The 22,195-nt window shown below is 45.6% G+C and overlaps 1 protein-coding gene across 1 annotated transcript in view; it reads right to left on the reverse strand.

The window, feature by feature from the left end:
* Positions 1–5,575: 5,575 nt before the first annotated feature.
* The window catches only part of CUL4A (cullin 4A), a 90,116-nt gene continuing 73,496 nt past the window's right edge, over positions 5,576–22,195 (reverse strand). The window contains exons 18-20 of the mRNA XM_054011182.1: positions 13,537–13,709; positions 12,539–12,691; positions 5,576–6,881 (exon numbers count right to left, since the gene is read on the reverse strand). Coding sequence (XP_053867157.1) covers positions 6,786–6,881; positions 12,539–12,691; positions 13,537–13,709 — 422 coding nt within the window. The 3' untranslated portion in view covers positions 5,576–6,785. The remainder of the gene's footprint in view (positions 6,882–12,538; positions 12,692–13,536; positions 13,710–22,195) is intronic.

A 22,195-nucleotide genomic window follows, 5' to 3' on the forward strand; every position in this document is an offset into this window, starting at 1 on the left:
GTCAGGTCATATGACTGCTAACGTCACCGTCACGGCGTCACGTGATTCGGTCGCCAAAGGGAGGGGGCGGGGAGACTATCGCGAGAGGGTACGAGATTGAGGGGAAGATGCCTTCACCCTCCCCTTCGGTCCTGGCTGGGATTCCTAGCCTGGCCGAGGACCTCCTCGGCACCCACGTGGTACAACCCTCCCTTCAGTGCCACCCCGCGCTCCACCTCGGTCATCCCGCCCCCGGCGGGCAGTGCGTGCCCTAAACTCGGCCGGTGACGTCAGAGCCCCGCTCAGGGTGGGGGGCGTTAATACGGGAGGCTCGCGCGCTCCTGCAACGGCCCCCCGGGCCTCAGAGACAACAAGCCTGGGCCGCTGTGGAACGCTCCCGGACTGGGGCCGGAGCCGCGCGCTGCTGAAAGGGTGGGACCGCCCATCCAGCCCCTCCCCTCCCCCCCATATCGCCCTTGCCGCAGCCGGACTGAACCCCCCGCGCGCCCCGCTCCAGGCACGGGTGGCTCGAACACAACCCGGCCGGGGCTGGCCCGTCAGCGTGAGGCAGGAAGCAATTCAGCTCCTTAGTGGAGTCAGAGAGTTGAAACAATAGGGGCCGCTGCCCCACACGCAGCAGGGCACCTGCAAGGCTGCCCCGCAAGCCGGGTGAAGTGGGCAGGTGGGTTTCACTGCGGGCTGGTTATAAATGCAGGGGCTGTGTCTGCCTGTGGGCAGCAGGGAGCTAAGAAAACCACTTGTTTCAGAGTAGCAGCCCTGTTACTCTGTATCCGCAAAACCAACCAGGAGTCCTTATGGCACCTTAGAAACTAACACATTTATTTGGGCACAAGCTTTTGTGGGCTAGAACCCACTTCATCAGATGCATAGGATGGAAAATACCGTAGACAAGTATAAATACACAGCACATGAAAAGATGGGAGTTGCCTTATCAAATGGGGGGTTAGTGTTAATGAGAATTCAATTAAAGTGGAAGGGGGGCTGTTCTCAACAGTAGAATACCAAGGGAGGAAATCACTTTTGTGGTGGTAATGAGGGCAATGTAATCAGGGTGGTCCATTTCAAACAGTTGACAAGAAGGTGTGAGTAACAGTATGGGGAAATTAGTTTCTATAGTGACCCATCCACTCCCTGTCTTTATTCAGGCCTAATTTGATGGTGTCCAGTTTGCAAATTAATTCCACTTCTGCAGTTTCTCATTGAAGTCTGTTTTTTTGTTAAAGAATTGCCACTTTTAAGTCTGTTATTGAGTGTCCATCGGCTGCTTGCAAGCGTCGCACAACTTCAAGCCCGGGGCATGCCCCTAACTGGGTGCACTAAACTAACTCTGAACTCAACTACTTTAACTATAGGTACTACTAACTATGAACTAACAGAGTCCAAGAGGGAAGCTGCAGCCAAGCTGGAGCAGAGCAGTTCCGATGCATCTTCACTGGCGGCAAGAAGGAACTGAGGGTGGGGGGAGCGCACAGCACCCCTTATATTGCACCACAGAGGTGCCACTCCAAGAATTGCTAGGGGAAAAACTTCTGGCACTGGTGCACATGGTGAGCACGCACACCTATTGTGGAATGCATGTGAGCAATCACTCAAAGAAGAACTAATATTTAACCTGAAGCTAAAGCTGAAACTATTTGCCACTTCTTCAGCCAAAAATCTCCCTTAAGAGAAGGTTTGCATCAGCTCCCAAAACTCAGTAGAAACTTGGTTCATTTTAAGATTGATTCCACTTTATAAAAACAAAAAGACCGCATATTGGAAACGAGGGAAAATCACAACTTTTAACTGAGCCCCCTTAGTTCTGTCAGCCTTCCATTTTCCCTTCTAGCTTTACATTTAAAGACACAATATTTATACTTCACAGGTGGCATATTAGAAATGTGAGCTATAGAGCATTCCTATTTTGTTTCGTATATGTCTGATATCTCAGTATTCCATCAACATAACCTTTGAACTTTCCATATAGTACCATAATTTAATCTCACATGACCTAGCTGTTTGGATATAGAGATACACTAACTCTTTGTACAACCCATGGAATCTTTGTATGCAGTGTTGTTATAACCATGTTGGTCCCATGATATTAGAGAGACAAGGTGGGTTAGGTAATACATTTTATTGGACCAACCTTTGTGAAAGCTCAAAAGCTTGTCTCTGTCACCAACAGATGTTGGTTCAATAAAAGATTACCTCCCCCACATGGAATCTTTGTGAACTATGGGAAATGCCTCAGGCTGCTTTTGCCTAATCAGAAATTGTTAAAAGATAACCCTAAGGAAGGTCAAGTTTACACAATCACTGTATGATTAAAAGGTATTGAAAGTTTCAATAGACACTGAAGATGACCATAGAATGGATAGATATGCTTCATAGTTCTAGGTTAAGGGAACCTAGTTGAGGTTGTTTGTGTGAAGTTAACTGCACTTTCGCATACTTTAAAAAAAGGGGAGAAGGTTGTAAAGTAGAATCATAGTTTAGGATTTATAGATTTTTCTAAAATTCATGTTTTGAGAAAACTAGAAAATTCTATTAAGACTTCTTTGGCTAACCTGGTACAGAAAAGCAGCAAAGTAGTGTTAGCCAGTGCATTTAGGTTATGTTTATATGCACCACATGAATAGCTATATATTATATAAATACCATATACGTGTGTTCTGGGTAATCATGCTAAGTTGTACACTGCTTAGTTTAGCTCATTTATGCTTAGGCATATATCCCATGAGGCCCTGGGAGATGTATAGCTCAGCACTTGGCTTAAGCAAATACAAAAACTGTCAAAAGCTAGATATACGAGCATTATGAAACAAAGGTACAAGGTAGTATAAGGAAATAATGAAAGATGTATGAATGCTTTGTATTAGGGAGTATCTTCATGCCCCTTAACATTTGGTATTTAATATTCAAACGAAAGATGGGAAAGTACAAGGAGGCACCAAAGACAAAGCTGGCTTGTTAAACTTTAAGTGCTCTGTTACTTGTAAACAGCCATGCTATAAAAGATGGCCAGTTTAAAGGGGCACTTGGGAAGCACATTCTCTGTCCAAGATGAACTGAACACACTGCGAGACTTCAGTTCCCAGGAAGGATTGGTGATGTATTAACTTTTTCATGTACCATAGTGTGTTTTGTCTTTAGACAACTTTGGCTGAGTTTGGTTATGTGATCTCTTGAATGTTCTTAATATCAAACTGCAAGTATAGTCAATGTATTGGCTATACCTTTTAGTCCATAAAGATGTGTTGTCATAAAGATGGTTAGATGCTGTAGTGGAAAAGATATGGAGCACAGGACATTCAATCACACCGTAATATGATTGTTTCTCCCGGTCAGCTTAGTTAAAGGATATCCTGTCGCTCATGCATTAGAACTATTTGTTTTACCACTGAAATTCTGTTTCTAGGAATATCTTGTATTATAAATCAGTATCTCAATACATTGTGGTAGGGTTTTTCTGCTTTTAACACCCCAGACCTGAGAGCATTTAGATTTCATGGTGCAGAGAATGAAGGAGGGTCAGCTCTACTGCCTGACCCTTCATCAGAGAGGTACATCACTTGGTCACTCTTCTCATCATGGGTGCCCCCACTAAATTAATCAGTCTGGGGAGAGAAACCTTTATATCCTAAGCTGCTTTTCTATAGTCTTACTTGGGGCCTTTTAGATAAGTGATGGCTACAGGCAGCATGCTTCAACATAACCTCTTCCTAGTACATGAAAAAATAGTTACCTCTTTTTCCTCCCCTCCCCACAAAAAAAAGGGGGGGGCAAAACAACCCCCGCAAAAGTCTCCCACTCCAAAAAAACCCCCAGAGCCCCGATACATACAGTATTTAACTTTTCATTGTGGGTTGGGATCTGCCTTTATCTCTAGCCACCATTGCAAGAAGCTAAAACACTATGGTGGAAATCACTGCTGTTATCATTGAAGTCCTCAAGAGGCACTCTTCCTCTTGTGGACCACTAGAGACAGAATTCACCAATTTTTTAAAAAAGCATCTAAGGAACGCTTTCAGTAGTGTCTGAATATGAATCCGCAGCAGAGGAATTGGGGCCTGAGGGGGAATTACTGTTTGTGCTAATTTAGGGACAATTTAGATCATAGGTTGGTTTTAATTTACATGATATTCCACTGCCATATCATGGGTGAATAAAGAATGATTGGCCTCTAATACTAGAGATGCGTATATCTGGTACCATAAGACAATTACAGTATTGAACAATATTATTACCATACACCATTTATATTATAGTGGCATAGAGACTGTACAACCTTCAGTCTATCACTGCAACAAAATTCCTCATTGTGATGTAAACACAGGGAACTGTACTAAGATCAACTCATTTCACATAAGCCACTAAACAGTATGACGACTCTGGTCACTAGTGACTTGGATGCAAATGTATTAGTTTTAAAAGGCTTACTCATTTGTTTGGGCTGCAAAAATGCTAACAAAAGGATTGTAAAAAATCTTTTTATTGCTATACAAGTGAGAGTAATTTGGCTAACAAATACCAGTCTCTAGGTAGGTTGTTTTTTTAATTACATAGCTCAGAATTCTTGTCTGTCAATTACCTTGCTTCCACAGCAAGAGCCATTTCTCTTGTTGATGAAAATATATCTTCTAATAATAGCATCAATTTTTATTAATTTGTTTTTAATCAAACACTAGTCAGAAAGTTAGAGTTTAATTTTTGGGTGGAGGGTAGGAAAGATAAGGTAGAGCAGTGGTTCTCAATCAGGGGTCCAGAGCCCCCTGGGGGGAGCCCACAAGAAGGTTTCAGGGGGTATGCCAAGCCCGGGCAGCATTAGACTCACTGGGTCTCAGGACAGAAAGCCGAAGCCCTGCTGCATGGGGCCCTGAGCCCTGTCACCAAGGGCAGAAGCCAAAGTTTGAGCAATGTAGCTTTGCAGGCGGGGCCCCCAGTGGCTTGGGGCCATGGGCAATTGCCCTGCTTGGTACCCCCACTGCTAGCCCTGGCTTTTATATGCAGAAAAACAGTAGTTGTAACAAGGTGGGCGGTGGAGTTTTTATATCATGGAAGGGTGGGGGGCTCAGAAAGAAAAAGATTAAGAACCCCTGAGGTAGAGAGCATTGTTCAAATAGCATAGATTATTGGATTACTGCCTGTCACTCACAAATCTTTAGTCTGATGAAACCTCTGCCCCGTTACACTTGTGTGTTTATTACATAAAGCTTTTTATTTTAAAACACAAAAAACAGCAGTATGTTTTAGCAAACTGACTTTGGCTGGTTGTAATGTGAATAGGGAATAAATCAATTAGTTAAAGGTTAGGTCTATTAATTAATCTTCAATGACAGATTGAGATTAAGTGCCAAATTCACATGGTGGCTAAGAAATTAATATTTAATACATATCAATGAGATTTTATTTGAATTAACTAAAGATTTAAATATTAAAGCAAGTTAAAATATAAGTCTACATTAAATTACAATATTAAATAGCTTTTAAATACATTTGTTGTACTAAACATATGATAGGGGGTTTGGTTTCTAACACAGAGGAAAAGGAATAAAAATAATTCAAAGAATGCAATACAATTCATGAGACCAGATGACAGAATGAGGACTTTAATATGGAAACCCAGAAGATGTCAGCTTTTAGCAATGGATACTTAAGAAGGGGTTGTGGACTTATAATTTATGCACAAAAGTCATATTATATAAATTTAGTAAGTGATTTTCAAGAAAATATTGCTTAAATTCTCATTAGGCCATGATCAAAACTCCTTTGGTAGCTTTTAATCAGAATGAAACACCATTATGCAAATCCTGTAAAATAAAACAGGTTTGTAAATATTACCACAAAAAAAGTATCTTCCTTATAGTTACAATTATCTAACAGATCTACATGTCCTTCATTCTTTAATTCAAATCAACTTACATATATACAATATGTAATAGGGAACTCACAAAATCCATACTCTCTCAAGACAAAAATCTATGCTTTCACAACATCGAGACTGTAAAGCCTTTGAAATCTTTTCTCTTCTTGTGTTGAGTGCACTGTACAGTAATTATCCTATATTTGTCTCTAAAGACAAACTAAATTATACTGAAGTTTTACATAAACAGTGATACAAATCACTTGCCCTAGAGCAAAAAATTCCACAAATGAATACCTCAGCTAAGTAATCAGACAGCTCACTACAGACATTTTAACACAGTTGTCCTCTTGGCACTTCAAAGATTTCACTTCAAAACCTGATTTATCCAAACCAGACTGAAGTTTAGAACTATTTTGAAAGAAAATTAAACAAACATGAATATAACAGTATCATGGTGTATAATTTCAAGAATTCACTGAATGTTTGTACACAAGTGTTAATTAATTAAAAGGGGTTTTAAAAGATACCAGAGTGATTTTTTGTAGCTAAAGTATGCAGCATTAAGGGTCTTTATGGATGTGCACTCATGAACACATACATAAATAAGCCAGAAAAAGAGTATTTTTTTACCTTCCCTTCCAACTTCAAAAGTTAATTTTAAACAAAGTAGAATAAATGTATCTTGAACTCAAAAGAACAAATGGAAGAACTAAAAGAAATAAAAAATGTGCCATTTAAAAATCACTAAGGAGTCTTGACAAGGATGATCGAAGAAACATTTCCTTTGCTTCTCATCCACACCAGTGCATGCAGCTGGTTGAATAGTATACATCAACTTGAGGATCTGCTAAAAGTAAAGTCTGCAAACAGCATAGGTATTTAAAGTCCTGAATACATGATTCTGGTGTCTTCTTAGAAAAAAAAAAGTTCTCTCCCATTATGCAACATAGTGGTATTGGTTGGGGTTGTCTTTGTCTCTCTCCATATAGTCTCTATCTATGAGAGATTCAATCCTTTTTTTCAAGTCTCCAGGCTATAAGAAAAGATCAAATTGGTATTATGTTTAGTAATATAAATGAAATATAAAAAACTTATTTTCAATCCCACTATAGTAAAATGAGGACAGTAATCTTTATTTTAAAAATTGGCACTATAAATTGTATAACAAAATACATCAAATTAAAAATGCATTTCTATATATCTATATCTATAAATGCATTTTGTTATATAACTCCTGATAAAACCTGTTGACTTCCCCCCCATTGTTAAAGAAAACATATTTTAACATTTGAATCTTTGATTTTGATTCAACCATTAAATCCTACACTATTTCCTTATTTTCTCATCTTTTAGAAGGATAGAAAAGAATAGAAAAATTAATGAAAAAGACAATTATCTTTTCCGTAACTGGTGTTCTTCAAGATGTGTTGCTCATGTCCATTCCATATTAAGTGTGTGCGCTCACCACATGCACCGGTGCTGGAAGATTTTCCCTCAGTGGTATCCGTAGGGGACCGGCTCTGCCGCCCAATGGAGCAGCACGCACAAGGGGCCCTGCTGGCTTCTCCCACCCTCAGTTCCTTCTTGCTGGAAACTCCGACAGTGGGGAAGGAGAGCGGGTCATGGAATGGACATGAGCAACACATCTTGAAGAACACCTGTTATGGAAAAGGTAACTGTCTTTTCTTCTTTGAGTGCTTGCTTATGTCCATTCCATATTAGGTGACTCCCAAGCAATGCCAATGGAGGCAGGTAGGAGTTCACAGACATGTAGATTGCAACATAGCTCTGCCGAACCCAATGTCATCTCTGGCCTGCTGAGCAAGGGCGTAGTGCGCTGTGAACGTGTGAACTGAAGACCATGTCGCAGCTCTGAAAATGTCCTGAATAGGGACATGCGCCAGGAAGGCCGCCGAGAATGCCTGAGCTCTGGTTGAGTGGGCCCTCACAATCAGCGGCGGTGGGACCTGTGCCAGCTCGTAACAGGTCCAGATGTAGGTGGTGATCCAGTTGGAAATCCTCTGCAAGGACACCGGAAGGCCCTTCATCCTCTCCACTGTCACGATGAAGAACTGGGTCGACCTGCAGAAGGGCTTGGTATGCTCCAGATAAAATGCCAGGGCACGTCTGATGTCCAGGGCATGCAGCCTCCTTTCCTTACTAGCGGTATGTGAGCTGGGACAAAACACCAGGAGGAAGATGTTCTGGTAAACATGGAAGAAAGACACCACCTTCAGCAGAAAGGCCGGATGGGGTCACAGTTGAACTTTGTCCTTATAGAACACTGTGTACGGTGGCTTCAACGTCAGAGCTTTAAGTTCCAACACTCGTCTCGCGGATGTTATGGCTACAAGGAAAGTGACATTCCATGACAGGTGGGAGAGGGAGCAGGAGCCCATAGGCTCAAAAGTTGGGCCCATGAGCTTAGAAAGAACCAAGTTAAGGTCTCACTGTGGGACAGGGACTCAGGCCGGTGGGAGGAGCCTCTCGAGACCTCTCAGGAATCAGACCAACATGTCGTTGTGAGAATACCTTTTGGATCTGTGGGTGGAAAGCGGAGATAGTCGCAAGGTGCACCTTGACAGAAGACTGGGCCAGCCTCTGGTTCTTAAGATGGAGCAGGTAATCTAAGATAGATTGTAAGGAGGAGCGCATTGGAGAAATGCTACACTCGGACGCCCAGTGGGAGAACCTCATCCACTTGGCCAGGTAGGTCACTCTAGTGGAAGGCTTCCTGCTATTCAGGAAGATTTGCTGGACCTCGTTAGAGCAGGCCTGCTCCTCTGGGTTCAACCACACGGCGTGGATGCTATGACGTGGAGGGGGGCAAAATTGGGGTGTCAGAGATGCCTGCGATCCTGTGAGAGCAGATGGGAAGGCTCCAGGGAGCGGACACCATGTCCATCAGCATGCCGATCCAATGGTGGTGAGGCCACGCTGGGGCGATCATGACTACTTGGGCCTTGTCTCTCTTGATCTTTGACAGGACTCTGCTGATGAGCGGGATTGGTGGAAACGCGTACATCAGTCCCCCCGCCCATGACAGGTGAAAGGTGTTGGAGAGGGAGTCCTTGCCCAGACCCTATAGGGAACAGAAGTGATGGCATTTCCTGTTCTGACTGGTGGCAAACAGATCCACTTGGGGAGTTCCCCACCTCTGGAAGAGTTTCTGGGCTACATCCGGATGGAGCAACCACTTGTGGTGAGAGAAAAAGGATCTGCTGAAGTGATCTACCAGCGTATTCCTGACACCGGGGAGGTGATAGGCCTACAAGTGGATTACATGCTTGATTCAGAAATCCCACAGAGAGCCTCTTGATAGAGAGCTGACGAGTGCACTCACTCTTGCCTGTTGATGTTGAATGTCGAGGTCGTATTGTCTGTCAACACACTCACCCCCTTGCCCGCCAAGTGTGGTACAAAGACTCCACAGGCCAACCTAACCGCTCTGAGCTCGATGATGTATATAAACATCATCTCCTCCTCTGGGGACTACACGCCCTGGGTCTGAAGGTTGCCAAGATGCGCTCCCCAGCCTAGGTCTGAGGCGTCCAATATCAGCTTGATACAGTGACAAGGGCTGTCGAATGGAACTCCTTCCAGGACCGCCCTGGAGTCCGTCCACCATTACAGCAAGGTAAGTATCGTCAGCGGGATGGTAACGACCTTTTCCAGGTGATCTCTGGACTAGGAATAGACAGTCACCAGCCACTGCTGTAAGTGTTGCACCCAGAGGCTGGCATGGTGGACGACATACGTACATGCTGCCATGTGTCCCAGCAGGCGCAGACAAACCCTAGCCGTGGCCTGGGGGAACGCAGACTCCCATGCAGAGGTCCACCAATGCTTGGAACCTCTCCTGTGGCAGAAACGCTCTGGTGCAGGTGGAGTCGAGCACTGCGCCGATGAACTCTATCCTCTGCACTGGAACTAACGTTGACTTTTTGTCGTTTACCAGCAGGCCCAGGATCGGCCTGGGTTGGGACCTGGATTGACCTTTGACCAGCCAGTCAGTCATCGAGGTACGAGTAGATCTATATACTCCAATGCCTGAGGTAAGCTGCTACCACTGACATGCACTTGGTAAACACCCTTGGCGCTGTTGCTAGGCCGAAAGGGAGGACCGCAAACTGGTAGTGGTCCGATCCCACCATGAAGCGTAGAAAGCACCTGTGTCCTTGGAATATCGCTATATGGAAGTACTTCAAGTCGAGGATGGCATACCAGTCTCCTGGATGGAGGCGGCCAGGGAGACCATGCGGAACCTCAACTTCTTTAGGTATTTGTTGAGGTCTTGTAGGTCCAGGATGGGAGTAGATCACCCTTGGCTTTTGGGATTAAGAAGTGCCGGGAATAGAACCCCTTGTTCCTGTACTCACAGGGAACCTCTTCCACCGCACCCAGCTGCAGCAACCCTTCTACCTCCTGCGCGAGGAGACTCTCGTGAAAGGGATCCCTGAAGAGGGACGGTGAAGGGGGGTGGAGACAGTAACTGTAGGATATAACCCTGCGGCACTGTACTGAGGACCCAGCGGTCCGAGATTATGGTGGTCCATGGCAGGAGGAAAAGAGAAATGCGGGTGGAGAAAGGCAGGAAAGATAGATCCGGGGTATAGTCTGGCAGGTTGCCGTTGGGTTCACCCTAAAAATACCCACTTGCTCCCCTGCTTGGACGGAGGGAGGGGATGGGTGCCTCAGGCGGCATTTGTAGCCCCTGCTCTTTTTGTGGCATGGCTCCTGCCGGGATTGGCTGTGGTTTGAACCGCTTACAGACTTAAACAGGGGCGTACAGCCCTAGAGTTTTCAGGGTAGTGAGGGAGTCCTTGAGCCCATGCAGCTTACTATCTGTCTGTTCTGCAAACAGGGCCTGCCGAAGGGAACGTCCAGCACTGACGGCTAAGCCTCTGTCGACAGACCCTAGAGGAGCAGCCAGGATGATTGCTGCATGGAGATGGCCGAGGCCATGGTGCAAGCCACAGAGTCAGCCGCATCTGAAGCTGTCTGGAGGGCCAACCTGGCCACAGTGGTGCCCTCTTCGAGTACTGTCCAGAATTCCTTCTTGGACCCTTCGGGAAGCGAAGCCTCGAACTTGGTCATTGCCTGCCACATGTTGTAATCGGAGCAGCCAAGGAGGGCTTGGTGGTTGGCCATTCTCAACTGAATGCTGGAAAATGAATAAATCTTTCACCCAAACAGATCCAGTCTCTTCGAGTCTTTATTTTTGGGTGTAGGCCCGGGTTGCCCCTGCCTCTCCCTTTGATTAACAGCCTCAAGTACGAGAGAGTTTGGGGCTGGGAGGGTGTAGAGATACTCCTGGCCTTTAGCTGGCACAAAGTATTTACGTTCAGCCCTTTTCAAAATGGGGGCAGGGAAGAGGGGGTTTGCCACAGGGCATTAATAATTTTTGATTCCTGTAGGGGCAGCTGCCGTGGAGCAGAGGATGTAGTAGTTCCTCTTCAGTAGTTCATGATCCTTAGCATCAACTTGTGGAATTGAGTGAAGGGTACCTGTGATGGCTTCGTCCAGCGACAATGAAGACGACGACAATGTCGCCTGATGGTCCAGCAGGCTGTTTCCCTGTCTGCTCATGGGCCTGGGAAGTTCTGCCTTCTGGGGTCTCCACCTCTGGTGGATAGCGGGATGCTGGGGCCAATGGCCTATCTGAGGCCCCCACCTCCGAGCGGACTGTCTGCGAGGGCTGGGAAAATCCCCATGGGTTCCAGGGGTACCAGGCCACCGGCTTTGGGCCCAAGGGGTTGGTTGTGGTGCCGACGATGTGGACATACTGCCAGTGTTTGTCCTGCAGTCAAGGACTCCTGCTCAGTTCCACAGCTGGAGGTGGAGTGTTCACTGGCAGGTGACCATGATCGATGGAGGCATCGAGCCACTTAGCACGGGTCTTGGCTCTCCTCTAGCCCTGTCGTTTTCCTTATGGAAGGGGGAGGGGGGAAGAATCTTCCCCTTGTGGTTATCTTCAGCTTCTTGATCGGAGCAGGGGAGGGGGATCGGTGCTGGCTCAAAGATGGCACCGGCGGGGCACTTCACACTGACGCTATGGTGCTCAAGGCTGAGTCGGACCTCTGCTCTGGTGCCAGGGTCAGTGCTGACTCCATCAGGAGCGCCCTGAGACGGATGTCTCTCTCCATTTTTGTTCGGGGTTTGAAGGATTTACAGATGTGACACCTGTCGCTTATGTGTCCTTCACCTAGACACTTCAAACAACTAGCGTGTGGGTTGCTGATGGGCATAGGCCGCTTACAATGATCACAGGGCTTAAAGCCTGGAGACTGGGACATGCCCCGTACCTAGGCTGAGTCCCATTCAGGACCGCTGAACAAGAACTAACACTAAGGGAACTATTAATTATTTTACAACTATTTTACAGGAAACATTCAGAAGAAACACTGAACGAAAAAAAATGCTAGCCAAAGCAGCAGACGTTCCAGGACCGTCCTGGAAGGAACTGAGGGTGGGATGGGCCGGCAGCGCCCCTTATACTGCAGCATGTGTGCGCCGCTCCAGGGGCACCAGAGCCGGTCCCCTATGGATACCACTGAGGGAAAAACTTCCAGCACCAGTGCATGTGGCGAGCACATACATCTAATATGGAATGAACATGAGTGAGCACTCGAACAACCAGGTATTTTAAAAAATTCTAGTATGGATTGAAAGGAAATTAAGTTCACTTACCTTTACTGGAAATTTCAGCTGATTATACAATTCAGAAACAAGAAGGTTATGGCAGAGCGTCTTTCTCATCTTCATTATTCGTACAATAGCAGCATCAATCTGATATTGTCTATCTTGAAACACTCTTTCAGTTGTGCTAACCTGTTCTTCAACCTAAAGGACAAAACAACATGCATCAAGCCATCTTTCATTGCCAATTTTTCTGTCTGAGTGTTTGGTTAAGCTTTAGGGAAATATACAAGTAATGTGTGGAAGGAAACAATATTCATTTATTCTTCTCTTTCTGACAGACAAGCACGCACACTTAAAACCTGGGCTCTGGGATGTTCTGATGCTGTTAAAGGAAACTAAGGATACAAATTAAGCATATGCAAAGCAAATTCACATACTTCTTATAAAATGTTAACTTGATAAACCAAACTACAATAAAAAAACAACACTATTTCTTTAATTAAAAAAATACATCAATACAGACGAGGTTTCTATGGAACCTTAATGTATATGGACCTTCTGAAATAGAGAATCATTCCAGGACTGTACGTTTCAAAGAGTTCTGTATGTTAATGGCAAAGAAAACAATTGGACATGCTAATTAACACATCAATCATGCTGACCCCAAGAATTGGAATCCATTCCCAAAGATATTCACAGCAACAGAGGGGATGATAATTATTTCAATAACTCTCTTCTCTCCAAATAAAAACAGTTGATATGTTAACAGCATTACTTTTGTTCTGTTCAATTAATGTAATGTAAATACTTCAACTGCACTGTCCAAACAGTTAAGATGTATTGAAAGGTATGTGAGATCATACCAATTTAGGACACAAACCGACTACCAATGAGACTAGAAATATTTCTCGCCTCCCAGGATGAGAAAAATATTGCTGAAAATGCAGAGACTGTGTCAACTCAGCCAGGACATATAGGTAAGCAAGGCACAGTATCAGTATTGTAATCAAAATAGATGCAAAGAGTAAGAGTATTTTAATACATACTGTTTCTTTCATCTGTATTTGGTTGATCTTTATTCTAAACAATTTATGCTTGAAGTCACCATTAAAAATGAATTTGTCTCCATCTTCTACATCCTTGCCTTTTGGATTTTTAATCAATACTCGTGCTTTCCCACAGGCCAAAGACTGCAAGGTTCTTCGCAATTCACTGTCCTCTGTAAACAGGTTAAAAATACAATAAAAAGCTGACTAGAAATTTGAAATATTAAATTGTTAATTTATAAATACAATTTAGAACATTCCTCCTTTTCTGAAGTATATTGCTATAATTTCTTCCAACTCATTCCTAATTATGCAATGTAATTCACAACTTTAAAGGCCCAATCCTGCATATCTTACTTATATGTAAGAACTAACAGTATTTCAACATTGTACAAGACATGAACAAAGACGTGGCCCCAGCCTCAAGGAGTTTACAATCCAAAAAAACAAAGATCAGACAAGTGTCAGAGGGGTAGCCATGTTAGTCTGGATCTGTAAAAAGCGACAACAAGTCCTGTGGCACCTTATAGACTAACAAACGTATTGGAGCATAAGCTTTCGTGGGTGCATGCGTCTGACGAAGTGGGTATTTACCCACGAAAGCTTATGCTCCAATACATCTGTTATTCTATAAGGTGCCACAGGACTCTGGCGCTTTTTAAAGATCAGACAACAATGTACTTGGAGACTTAAGAGATTTAAAAAAAAAAAAAGTAAATTGTGTCACTCTGTGCTTCATCATTGGGTACTGTGATATGAGTATGTTCTAAGGTGAATATTATGTTAAAAGAAAAAGTGGACAGCTGTTCATGCTACCAGGAAAACATTTATGCACTAAAAACAATACAATATGGAAGAACTAGAAACCAAGGAATTGACATAATGAATCTTAATATGTAAAGCACAAAGTCAAAAGCAACTTTGGTGTTAGGCAAAACAAACATATTAATACACTAAACATTTAACAAAAGTCTTCACAAAGTTTAAGTCCTGAAAATTTCAAAGTGAATGTACATTTTGTTGTTCTCTGCCTAATCTCTTGAATACCATTACCTGAAATATAAAAATCACAATAAAATGTGTTAAGATAGCACTGCGTGTAGACCTGTGAACTGAAATAGCAAAGGTTTTGCAAGCTAGTGCTGAAGTGCATTGGAAGAATTGAGTAAAATGCTAACATTATTAGGTCTAAAATTAGCCCTATTAGTTTAGTTTTCACATTCCTGCAACACCACCATTAAGGGTATGGCTATACTTACCTCTGGGTCCGGCGGTAAGCAATCGATCTTCTGGGTTCGATTTATCGCGTCTTGTCTAGACGCGATAAATCGATCCCGGAAGTGCTCGCCGTCGACGCCAGTACTCCTGCTCCGCGAGAGGAGTACGCGGAGTCGACGGGGGAGCCTGCCTGCCGCATCTGGACCCGCGGTAAGTTCGAACTAAGGTACTTCGACTTCAGCTACGTTATTCACATAGCTGAAGTTGCGCATCTTAGTTCGAAGTGGGGGGTTAGTGTGGACCAGGCCAAAGAAAACCCTTTTTATTCCTTCTTTTGATGTAAGGGAGGGATGGACAATTATTTACAAAGATATTAAATTTACAAAAATATTAGATTGCAATAATTAAACAGTAAGCACCTATATGCTTTATATTTTTGAAGCACTCTATTTGAAGCACTATAAAGAATGGTTACTCTCCATTAGCTGTGGTTCTTCAAGATATATTGTCCACATGTAATTCCACTTCTGGTGTGTATACATCCTAGGCACAGAAAATTAGATTGTTTTTGAATAGCAGTGTCTGTTGAAGCCACAGCTGTGCCCAGTACACTACACTTCGGGTACGTCTACACAGCAATTTAAGCCAAGATCTGAAACCAGGCTCAAGCCAAACACCCATTGTATCCATACTGCAAATGTGTTAACCCAGGGCTCAGACCCAAGGTCCCAGGACCCTGCCAGGATGGAAGGTCCAAGCCTGGATTAAGCTGGGACCTGGGATCTGAGCCCTATTAGTTTCCTGTGGGTATGTGGCACCAGCTTGACTTAGGTCCCAGAAGTCCTCCAGATATATCCCAGAGTTCCTGGCAGCAGAGGAGCAATACTGCAGGCAGCCAGCGCAGCGGCCCTTGCTCCTGGGTCTCCCCTGCCCTACCTGCGGCTGTGTGGCAGGGACGGCCAGGCAGCGTGCACTGTGAGGGTGGTGAGTGGGAGCCAACCCCCAAACTTTCCCGCAGTCTCTTTGGGATCCATTATCCCTGTTTCCCAGGGTGCGGCAGGAGCAGGGACAGAGGATCCTCAGGGGTTGCTGGAGTACACTGCACCCCAAGCTCTGGGCATGCACTTCATTACTCTGCAGCTGGCAGCAGCCAGTGTGTGTGTGTTCATTCCTCTGATACCTTCATTTTATGTCACACTTCAAAACAAACAGACTTCCCACTTTAAAAATTAAGAATGGCAAGTTTCATTTTAATAGTTTGACAGTCCTGGAGAGACAGATGTTCTGATTATCCTCAGAACAGATGTGCATGTGCATTTTCCTGCCAATATGACTCAGCTTAGAGCTGGAGAGCCCAATTCTCAGATTAGATAGTAGTTCAGTAGAAAGCCTTCTCAAACTGCAGTTCTACTGAGAGCCACCAAAGGAGCTATTTATGCCATTTATGTACTCATGTGCTCCTTAAGGGGACCCGAGTACCATTAATACCACCACCGCAGTTAGGAAACAGTGTGGGCAACAGTTTGTCCACAGTGCTACACATTTAAAGGGCTAGAGTGTCAACACTGGGGGTGGGGGCGCTAGGCATAGGGTTACTGGGATAGGGTTACTTTGACTCAGGTTTGTGCACTACAGTGTGGACTTCGAGTCCTAGGTTTGAGCATGGATCAGAAAATTCTTAATCTAGGGTTAAAATACAGTGTAGATGCTAAAGCCCAGGGTTCCCTGACACACGTCAGCTGACTTGAGTCCCACTAACCTTAGGCTTACATTGCTGTCTAGACATAGCCTCTCTGGTGCTGCACAGAAGAGGATGTAAAGGGGGAGTGACTGCAACCACTCTTCACCAAAACAGAATCCAGCTGATATAGGGCTGCAAACTAGCAGATAAGGCATGCGAGTCATGGCGTACATGTGGACAACATACTTACACTATAGTAACTGGTTCTTCAAAGTAACGACTCTACTCTTCTTCCAGTGATGTCCATATGTCTACTTCTGGTGACTCACAAGCAGTGATATGTTCTGAAAGTGGGTGATCACAGTCTACTAAAAGAATGTCTGTAAGACAGCTCTGTCAAAGTGTGTGTAAGACCGGGAGTCCTATACCAAGAAGAAGTGCTGGGAAAAGATGTGGACAGAATTCCAGGTAGCTGCTCTGCAAATCTCAGATACTGGGATTCTTATTAGAGAAGCAGCAGAGGCTGCTGGAGCTCTGGTGGAATGGCTCCTATCGGCATAGGTGAGTTCAAACACACACTCATAGAGCAAGACAGTCCGAGTTTCATTTAGATAGTCTTTAGGTGGATATAGGCTGACTTTTCATCCCCTCAGCAAAGGCCAGAAACAGTCTAGGCAAGCTCCCGAATGGTCTTGTTCTGTCCAAATGAGAGAATCCCAACAACATCTAAAGTGAAATTTAACTTCCCCTGGATTAGCACAAGGATTGGGAAAGAAAACTGGCAGGTGGATCACCTGATTCAGGTGAAAATCTGAGACAACTTTAGGAAAGAACTTTGGGTGAGGTCCTAATGTCACTTTGCCCTTATGGAATTCTGTATACAAGGGTCCTGCTATGAGGGCTTGGATCGGTCCTATTTTTCTGGATGAGGTTTTAGCCACTAAGAAGGTGGTCTTCATAGACAGGTAGTATAAAGAGCAGGTAAATAAAAAAGTTTCAGGGGGAGGCCTCACTAACCCTGATAATACCACAGTGAGTTTCCAGAGGGACAGGGTCTCTTGGACTAGAGGAAAGACCTGAAGCTCTTGAGGAACCTAGCAACTGTTGGGTGTGAAGACAGATCTTCAATAGGAAAATGAGCAGAAACTGCCATCATATGGACTTCCATAGAAGTAATGGAGAGTCCTAAATGCATTAGGGCCAGCAAGTAATAGTTGCTACTGGGTTTTCTAGTGGGAGTAGGTGCTTCTGCATTGCCCAAAAAAGAACCTCTTCAATTTAGCTGAATAAGTTACTCGAATGGAATCATTTCTGCTACAAGCCGAAACATTCTGGACTTTCACAGAGTAGATTCTGTCTGTGGCTGTTAGCCAGCCAGCATCAAGCTGCGAGGTGCAGTGATGCTGGGTTTGAGTGTAGGATCTGGCCCTCAGTTTGTATGATTACATCTGGCTGAACCACAAGTGTGATTGGGGGCTGTGTTGACAGGCTCATCAGCTCAGACTACCAGAACTGTCTGGGCCATGCTGGCATTGTCATTATCATCCTGTTTGAGCTTTCTCAGGATCCTCTGTATCAGTGGAATGAGTGGGTAAATAGGATTCCCAAAATACAGGGAATGCGGAAGGCCAGACCCTCCTCTAGAGCAAAATACTTGGCATTTCTTGTTCTAGTCTATGGCAAACAGGTCTATCCTTGGGCATCCCCACTTGTAGATGTAGCTGTCTTGCGGAAATGCGTTCTTGACTGAACACTTATGTTTGTGTATCGTGTGCAGAACTGATCTGCTAGGGTGTTCTGCAAGCATGAAAGATGCAAGGCCAAAAGGTGTTACTTGGAAGCTGATACACCAGTCTCAGAGATGGATTGCTTCCTGGCAGAGAGGTAATGAGAGTGCCCCTCCCTGCTTACCAATGTAGTACATTGCTGTAGTATTGTCCTTCAGTACTTGGATTGTGGTTCCTCAGAATACGGTGGGTAGGAATGCCAGGCAGACTTGGTTAACAGCTCTTAGCTCTAGGATATTATGTGGAGATTTACTTCTTGTGGGGGACAGATCATAGTCCCTGCATCTTAAAATGGTCCAGGTGAGCTCCCCTTCCAAGAATGGATGCATCTAGTCACCAGCTGTTTAGTGGATAGAGGCAGTAAGAATGGCACTCTACTGTGCACACGTAGAGCGTCCTTCCATCAAGCTAACAAGGAGAGGGCTTCTTGAGAGACCATGACTGTCATATCTATGAGGTGTCTGCTGGGTAGATAAACTGGTCATAACCATACTTGCATGGAGGATAACTGAAGTCTGGCAAACTGCATTACTTAGTGCAGGAGGCCATTTGTCCCATGAGCCTGAGAAATGTCCTGACTGATGTCTGGATAACCCTCGAGTTGCTCAGTAAAGTTGAGAATGGTGTCCAGAGCCTCTGTCTCCCAGAAGCTGGGATGGGATGACAGGGGATGGATCACTTGATGATCACTGGTCTGTTCATTCTCTTTGAAGCACCTGGCATAGGCCACTGTCTCAAACCCAGAGTAGCGAAGAGTTCCAAATGGATGGAGTGATCACTTGTTGAGGTGACTGCCCCAAATCAACCAGTTGAAGTATGGGTAGATTTACACATCTTGTCTCCTTAGGTGAGATGCCACTGCTAGGTTCTTGGTGAATATTCTGGAACTGTGTGGAGGCCGGAAGGAAGCACTCTATATTGACAGTAACCTGGAATGTGAGGTATTTCCTGTGGGCTGGATGAACTGCAATATGGGAATAGTTATCCAAAATGAAGAGCCACAAACCACTCTTGAGGATCTAAAGTAGGAATTATAAAAAGCTAGTGTTCCCATTCTGAACTTGAAACAATGGATGTATTTGTTGAGGTCCAGAATGGAATGCCATCCCCCTTTCTTCTTTGGGATTAAGTAGTAATGTGAATGAACCCTCCCGGCCTGGAATCCCACACTCACATTTCCCATTACTATGAGTTGCAGAAGGGAGTCTACTTCCCTCCTTAGCAGTATCTTGTAAGAGGGGTCCCTGAATCTGGATGGAGTACCCTTTGTTCATGATTTCCAGGACCCACTGATCCACACAGTTACCTGTTTCAGGCTTCCTTGAAAAACAGATTGTTCTCAAATGACGGGAAAGGAAAATATTCTACAGTGCTATGCAACTCTCAACTGTACCATCAACCTGTTGATAGGAAGCTGAAAAAGTGTGTATGTTGGGGATAGTAATAGGAAGAAGATTGTTTTCGGTTGGGGTAATTCTGTGACCTGTATTGCTTTGTCCTGGAAGCCGGAGCTTAGAACCCCAAAGAATATAAGGTGGCCCTTGCATCCTTTAAAGCAAGGGTCGGCAACCTTTCAGAAGTGGTGTGCCGAGTCTTCATTTACTCATTTTAATTTAAGGTTTCGCGTGCCTGTAATACATTTTAACGTTTTTTAGAAGGTCTCTCTATATATGTCTATATATTATACAACTAATAAATAAATTAATGGAGATATCCTATCCTCTAGAACTGGAAGGGACCTTTAAACCTCATTGAGTCCACCCCCTGCCTTCACTAGCAGGACCAAGTACTGATTTTACCCCAGATCTCTAAGTGGCCCCCTCAAGGATTGAACTCACAACCCTGGGTTTAGCAGGCCAATGCTCAAACCACTGAGCTATCCCTCCCTCAACTATTGTTGTATTGTAAAATAAACAAGGTTTTCAAAATGTTTAAGAAGCTTCATTTAAAATTAAATTAAAATGTTGATCTTATGCCGCCGGCCCACTCAGCCCGCTGCTGGTCTGGGGTTCTGTTCACCTAGGCCGGCAGTGGGCTGAGCAGGGCCTGTGGCCGGGACCCTGGCTGGCAAGGGTCCGGCAGCCAGAACCCCAGACCAGCAGCGAGCTGTGCGGGGCCGGCAGCCAGGACTCCAGGACAGGAGTGGGCTGAGCGCCTTAGCCCACTGCCGCTCAGGGTTTCCATCTGCCGGCTCCTGCCAGCTGGGGTCCCGGCTGCCGGACCTGCTCAGCCCGCTGCCCGTCTGGGGTCCTGGCCCTGCCCACATACAGTGGGTACCTACCTTCTCCCTAGTTCTGGCCCATTCTCGTCCTCTCTCTGCACTGAGCTGAAGGTGGGAGTGCACTGAGCACAGGGCTGGGGGTGAAGCTAGAATGAGGGAGGGGGCTCAGGATTGGGGCAGGAGGTTTAGGTGTGGGGCACTTACCTGGGCAGCTCCCATTTGGTGCAAGGGGTGCAGTGGGAAGAGTGCAGGAGCTCCCGTTTGGTGCTCAGGGTGGGGGTGGGGATGTGGGGGGTGCATGGGGTGTGGGGGGCTAGGTATGTGGGGAGGTGCAAGAGTCAGGGCAGAGAGCTGGGGGCATGTGAGGGGGTGCAGGTGTCAGGGCTGGGGTCGCGGGAAGGGGTGAAGGAGTCAAGCAGAGGGCTGGGTGTGTATGAGGGGGGTACAGGGCTCAGGGCAGGGGCCTGGGGTGTGTGCAGGGCACAGGGCTCGGGTCTGGGGGGGGGGGGCAGGGCAGGGGGCTGGAGGGGATATGCCCCTATTCCACCCCCCCCTTCCCCAAGGCCCTGCCCCTACTTCTTCTCTGCCTCCGCCGGGAGCAGCGAGCACACTGACTCTGCTCCTTCCTGACCCCCTCCCTCACAAGGACCATCAGCTGATCAGCCGGCAGGGAGGGAGGGACAGAGAGGCGGAGGAGGGGCAGGAACCTTGCACACTATGGGAAGAGGCAGGAGAGCCGGCAGGACCAAGCTTCTGCCCCCTGACCCCGCAGAGGGTGGGGGCAGAGGGTGGAGAAGAACGGGCGGGGCCAGGCTGGGCAGGATTTTTAATTGCACACTGCTGCCTGCCGGGACTCCATTAAAAATCGTGCCATTAAAAATCGGCATGCGTGCCATAGGTTGCCGACCCCTGCATTAAAGTGTGAAGATCTTTTGTGTGAGTATTGAAAAGGTCGCAGCCTTTGAAGAACAGGTCCTCAGTGGTTGTTTAGAACTTCTTTGGAATATTGGACGACTGCAACCAAGAGGCTCTATGCATAGTACAGTAACTCCTCACTTAAGGCTGTAGTTATGTTCCTGAAAAATGCGACTTTAAGCGAAACGATGTTAAGTGAATCCAATTTCCCCATAAGAATTAATGTAAATGAGGGGGTTAGGTTCCAGGAAAAATTTTTTCACTAGACAAAGGACTGTATTTTTTTATATATAATATACACACACTCACATAGAGTATAAGTTTTAAACAAACAATTTAATACTGGTACACAGTGATGATGATTGTGAAGCTTGGTTGAGGTGGAAGAGTCAGAGGGTGGGATATTTTCCAGGAAATGCCTTACTGCTAACGATGAACTAGCAATTGGTTGAGCTCTCAAGGGTTAACTCTCACACTCGACAAGGCAGCAGGAATGGAGGGAGGGGAGACAGCATTGCAAACAGAGACAGAGACAGTGAGTGAGTGTGAGAGAGAGAGGCGCATTTCCCCTTTAAGTACGGTGACCCTACTCTTAAGTACACTGCCTTGTTAATTAGATCAGCTTGCTGAGACCGCAGTTGCTGCCAGCAAGCTCCCTCTGTCCTGAACCCTGTCGTGTGTCCCCCCCCCTCTATGGAAGATGGGGTAAGCGGGGTGCAGGAGCGGGGGGAGGGGGACACCCTGACAGCCCTCCTCTTCCTCCCCTCTCCCCACCCCCCACACAGCAAGCAGGAGTCTCGGGGAGCAGCTCCAAGGCAGAGGGCAGGAGCAGCACAT

The sequence above is a fragment of the Malaclemys terrapin genome, chromosome 1 (genome assembly GCF_027887155.1).
Source record: "Malaclemys terrapin pileata isolate rMalTer1 chromosome 1, rMalTer1.hap1, whole genome shotgun sequence".
In the NCBI taxonomy this organism is placed as follows: Eukaryota; Metazoa; Chordata; order Testudines; family Emydidae; genus Malaclemys; species Malaclemys terrapin.